The 3,958-nt window shown below is 30.2% G+C and overlaps 1 protein-coding gene across 3 annotated transcripts; it reads left to right on the forward strand.

The window, feature by feature from the left end:
• The first annotated feature begins 296 nt into the window (after nucleotides 1-296).
• On the forward strand, nucleotides 297-3,383 carry LOC113852834 (protein cornichon homolog 4-like). Of its 3 annotated transcripts, none has more exons than XM_027483214.1 (5): nucleotides 297-441; nucleotides 1,290-1,471; nucleotides 2,726-2,848; nucleotides 2,943-2,996; nucleotides 3,087-3,383. In XM_027483214.1, the coding sequence occupies exons 1-4, from the start codon at nucleotides 370-372 to the stop codon at nucleotides 2,974-2,976; spliced, it is 411 nt and encodes a 136-aa protein (XP_027339015.1). In that variant the 5' UTR covers nucleotides 297-369; the 3' UTR covers nucleotides 2,977-2,996; nucleotides 3,087-3,383. The 3 variants fall into 3 exon arrangements, with proteins under 3 accessions (XP_027339015.1, XP_027339016.1, XP_027339014.1); XM_027483215.1 differs by having other exon boundaries at nucleotides 3,096-3,383; XM_027483213.1 differs by having other exon boundaries at nucleotides 2,726-2,843.
• Nucleotides 3,384-3,958: the final 575 nt, after the last annotated feature.

Below are 3,958 nucleotides of genomic sequence, written 5' to 3' on the forward strand. Positions count from 1 at the left end.
TAGTTTATATTTAAATAATAAATTATTTATTAAATTCATATTAAATTTGAAATCACATCAAGTTGAATTAATGAAATATGAAACCGAAAATAATGAAATATGTTATTTCAAAATTCAATTGTATCCAATTACTCAAAAATCAACCTATTAATCTTAATTTAATTTTAATAAAATGAAACAGATTAGTCAAATACATCTAATTCATAATCACAAGCCCCATCAAAAAGTGAAACAAAGGCTATAAAAAGATAATGTAAAGGGGAAAAAAGAGCAAGAAATGAGGTTAAAACAATTTTGTTTCCCCAAAAGCAGGAACTCAGTTTAAGTAAAGCAGGAGAGAGAGAGAGAGGGGATGCAGTGGTGGGCGTTATGGCGGAAGTGTTGTATTGGATCTCAACCTTTGTTCTCATTTTGACCCTTCTTTGTCTCCTCGGTTACCAGGTTCATTGCTGCTTCTCTTTTCAATCACCCCAAAGCAACATATTCATTATTTCAATTCAATTCTATTTGCTTTTTCTCTGCTTCTAAATGCTTCCAGTTAGAAAGTAATAAAAAATGGAAGGAAAATATTATTATTTTTTTATTGTTTTGGGGGATAAAATAAATTATTTGGGCATGAGATTTCAGTTCTAATTGCAAAGATTGCTTATTTTATTTTAATATTCATGCTTTTAATTTTTTTTTAATTGAGTGGAAGACTTCTCAGATTGTAGTGATAAGTGCTAACCCTATGGTTGTGTATGGTTCTTTGAACAATTTTCTGGAATTAAACCATTTATATGATTAAGGACTGCGTTGGTATGAATCTCACACTACATTTATGTCGTTGTATTTCACGATTCTAGATGGAGTTATCTGCAATCTCGTCATTTTCGTGTGTATTAATCCCAGAAAGTTAGTGGTGTACTAGATTACTAGTAGTAAATATTTTTACTGCGATCCTACCTCCAATTTTATCTGTGAAGTTTTAAAACAAATATTTTTATTTTAAGTATGGTTTTTGTAACGTGTATAAGAAGTTATCAATGCATTGGATTTGGTGATATCTTGTAATTTTCAAAAGCTTGTCATACATCATACATAGTTTCTTATTGTGTGTCGACATAGGATGGAAAAACCGTTTGAAGTATGTTGTCGTAACAGCAACTTTTAGTCTATTAAGATTGCAATTATGTTGCTGTCTTTGAAGCTTGAACACGCAGCTCAATGGTTGTTTGGCATCCATAAGATCAAGTGAGCAAAAGTGCTGCTTAAACAAAATTGACATCCCCTGAATTTTTATATTGCAGCTTATATTGTTGGTGGACCTGGAGTTTGATTATATCAACCCGTATGATTCAACATTTCGGATAAACCAGGTTATCTTGCCAGAGTTTATCATCCAAGGAATCTTCTGCCTCATCAATCTTATAGCAGGACATTGGGTTATATTCTTGATATCTCTCCCTTGCCTGTATTACAATGTGACATTGTAAGCGTTTTTCCTTTCCTTCTCAAAATAGTGTTTTATTTTATTGTGTTAAAAGCAAAGGAGCAGATCTTATTTCATTCTTGCAGATGTTATAGACCATAAAGCTTGGTAAAAAGACAAAATGATTCTTCTTTTTGATTCTTTCACATGAAAGTTGAAATTAAAATTGGAGCATTGTGAAAGGCATGGATAGCAGCATTTAAATGAAATTGAATCAGTTTTATTAAAAATAAAATTGCCTTTTAATTCCACATAACATAAAGGTTTTCAATATAATTGTGCAGTTGTTAATTTTAAATTGTTGAATGTTTCAGTTGACTTCTCACTTCTTATTGGAAGCATTTATGTTAATTTAGGGTTTCAAAAAGTTGGTTTCTTGGAGCAAAACTCAATATAATGGAATGAATGTATATTTCTGTTAGAATTTTCTTTAATCCATTATGTAATTTTTATTATGCAATGACTATTATGAAATTACTTTTTTTCTTAGAGATCTTAAATTACGTTGCTCTCACAATATAATATATAGTTCTCATACAATTAAGAGTTTAGATAGCGCTAACCTGAATTCATTATTTCTTGATGTTATCTCTCTCTTTGATGTCGTTGATTCCTTGGTATTTTTTTCAACTCTTCCTTCTTCTTTCAGTTCCTCTCGGATGGTTGAGAGAAAATTCTTGTCTTGTGTTTACTCTGGTCTCACTCAGAGACCGTGAGAGTGAAAATTAGAGAACCAAGTAACCTCTATTTGATAACCGTTCTTTTATTTATATGAAGAGAGAGGAGAGGGTTTCCTTATAATTGTATTTATAATTACATCCTTGATGACTCTATATTTTATATTTAACTACCATCACATTAAATCATTAATTAGAGTCATGCTATAAGTTATATAGGCCACTATAATAAAATTATTAACTCATCCTAAAGAATGTCTTGAGCATGCAATTGACATTCAAAAGGTATGAATAATTAGATTGCAATTTGAATTCAAAATTTCAAATATCTTGTAAGTCAAAACATAGACACCTTTTGTAAGGGCTTGAGTACCCCTTGGACTCACTTTGCAATTAATTTGTTTGGCTGATAAAAAAAATCTTTGCATTAAAATGAATATGTGCAGCCGTGTAATCCTGTATGAGATAATAAATGGAACCCTGAAAGCATTTCCCTCTAAAGTATGTGCTGTTATTACCTATGCACATTATTTCTAGCATATTGCTACTCCTCAATTGACTTGAAAGCTAATATCAGGTGCATTAAAAGAGAGCAATTAGCAGATGTTACTGAAATCTATAATAAGTTGAGTTGGGAGAAAAAGAAGCGGCTGTGCAAAGTTGCATATCTTGTTCTGGTATTTGTCGCTTCTATAGTAAGGTATTATGATTAGAAATGCATTCTTTTGTAAACTATCCTATACTATTTCAAAGGAAAAGTGGGTGACTGTTCTCATATCTGAATGTGTTTTTAGCTTGGTATGGACCCTTACCGAGGATGTGCATTAATTGGACCTTCAACGCCTGCTGTAAGTTTCTGTTACTTTTTTGTTTGAGGGTTATGTTATTCTTTGTATAAATATATCAATCAGCTCATTAAATTATTGAAAATATCAGAAAAGTTACAGGCTGATACATATTGGGCAAGTCCATATTGGTACTTTATTCAAATGGGCAAGAACCATGTGAGAGCCATCCATGATGAGCTGAGCTCCTTAGAGAGGAGGACATGTGTGACAATCCATATTGGTGCTTAAGCAAAAAAGACAGAAAACTGAGCTTGAGAAGGTGTGATTCTCTAAGTGAAGTTTTGGATTCTTTCTGTGAATTAAGAGTGCTTTAGGCATCAAAAAAGTTAATTGGTAATGGTTTAGGTACAAATGTAAACTTCTTTTGTGTAATATGCATATTTACTGTCTTATTTGCTCCCTCTCCATGCAACCCTAAGAGTAGTAGCAGCAGCAACTAGGGGTGTTCAACCACCATTTTAAACTGCTCAATCAATTAAAAAATTGAAAATTACATAAATTATTACCTGAAAAAAAGTCTTGCTTTTTTTTTGCAGTTTGAATACGAGAATTGAAAATTAAACTAAACCGAATTGCAAATATACTAATTCGATATGATTTTTTTTATTTGATCTTTATATAACTACTAATATAAAATGTTTTATTAAATATATTTGTATTTTTTTAAAGAAAAACTTGAGATTATTTTAATTTGTGATTGGTAATTTAAAGTAAATTATAATTTATGCTCAAATTGAGTACTTTTTACTGATTTATTCTTCATGTTTATTAATTTTACTTTTTTTTATTAAGCGTTGTCTCTTCAATAAAAATTAGCCACTAAAAGAGTTTGTATTGATTAAAATATTAAAGATGTGTTCCTTAAAAAAATAAAATAAATAGAGTAAAACATAAACTAAATTGATTTAAATTGCAAAAGATTGATTTAATTTTGAAATCATTCTCAATTGATTTAAATTAAA

Source organism: Abrus precatorius, unplaced genomic scaffold (assembly GCF_003935025.1).
Source record: "Abrus precatorius isolate BTA unplaced genomic scaffold, Abrus_2018 Scaffold10, whole genome shotgun sequence".
Classification (NCBI taxonomy): domain Eukaryota; kingdom Viridiplantae; phylum Streptophyta; class Magnoliopsida; order Fabales; family Fabaceae; genus Abrus; species Abrus precatorius.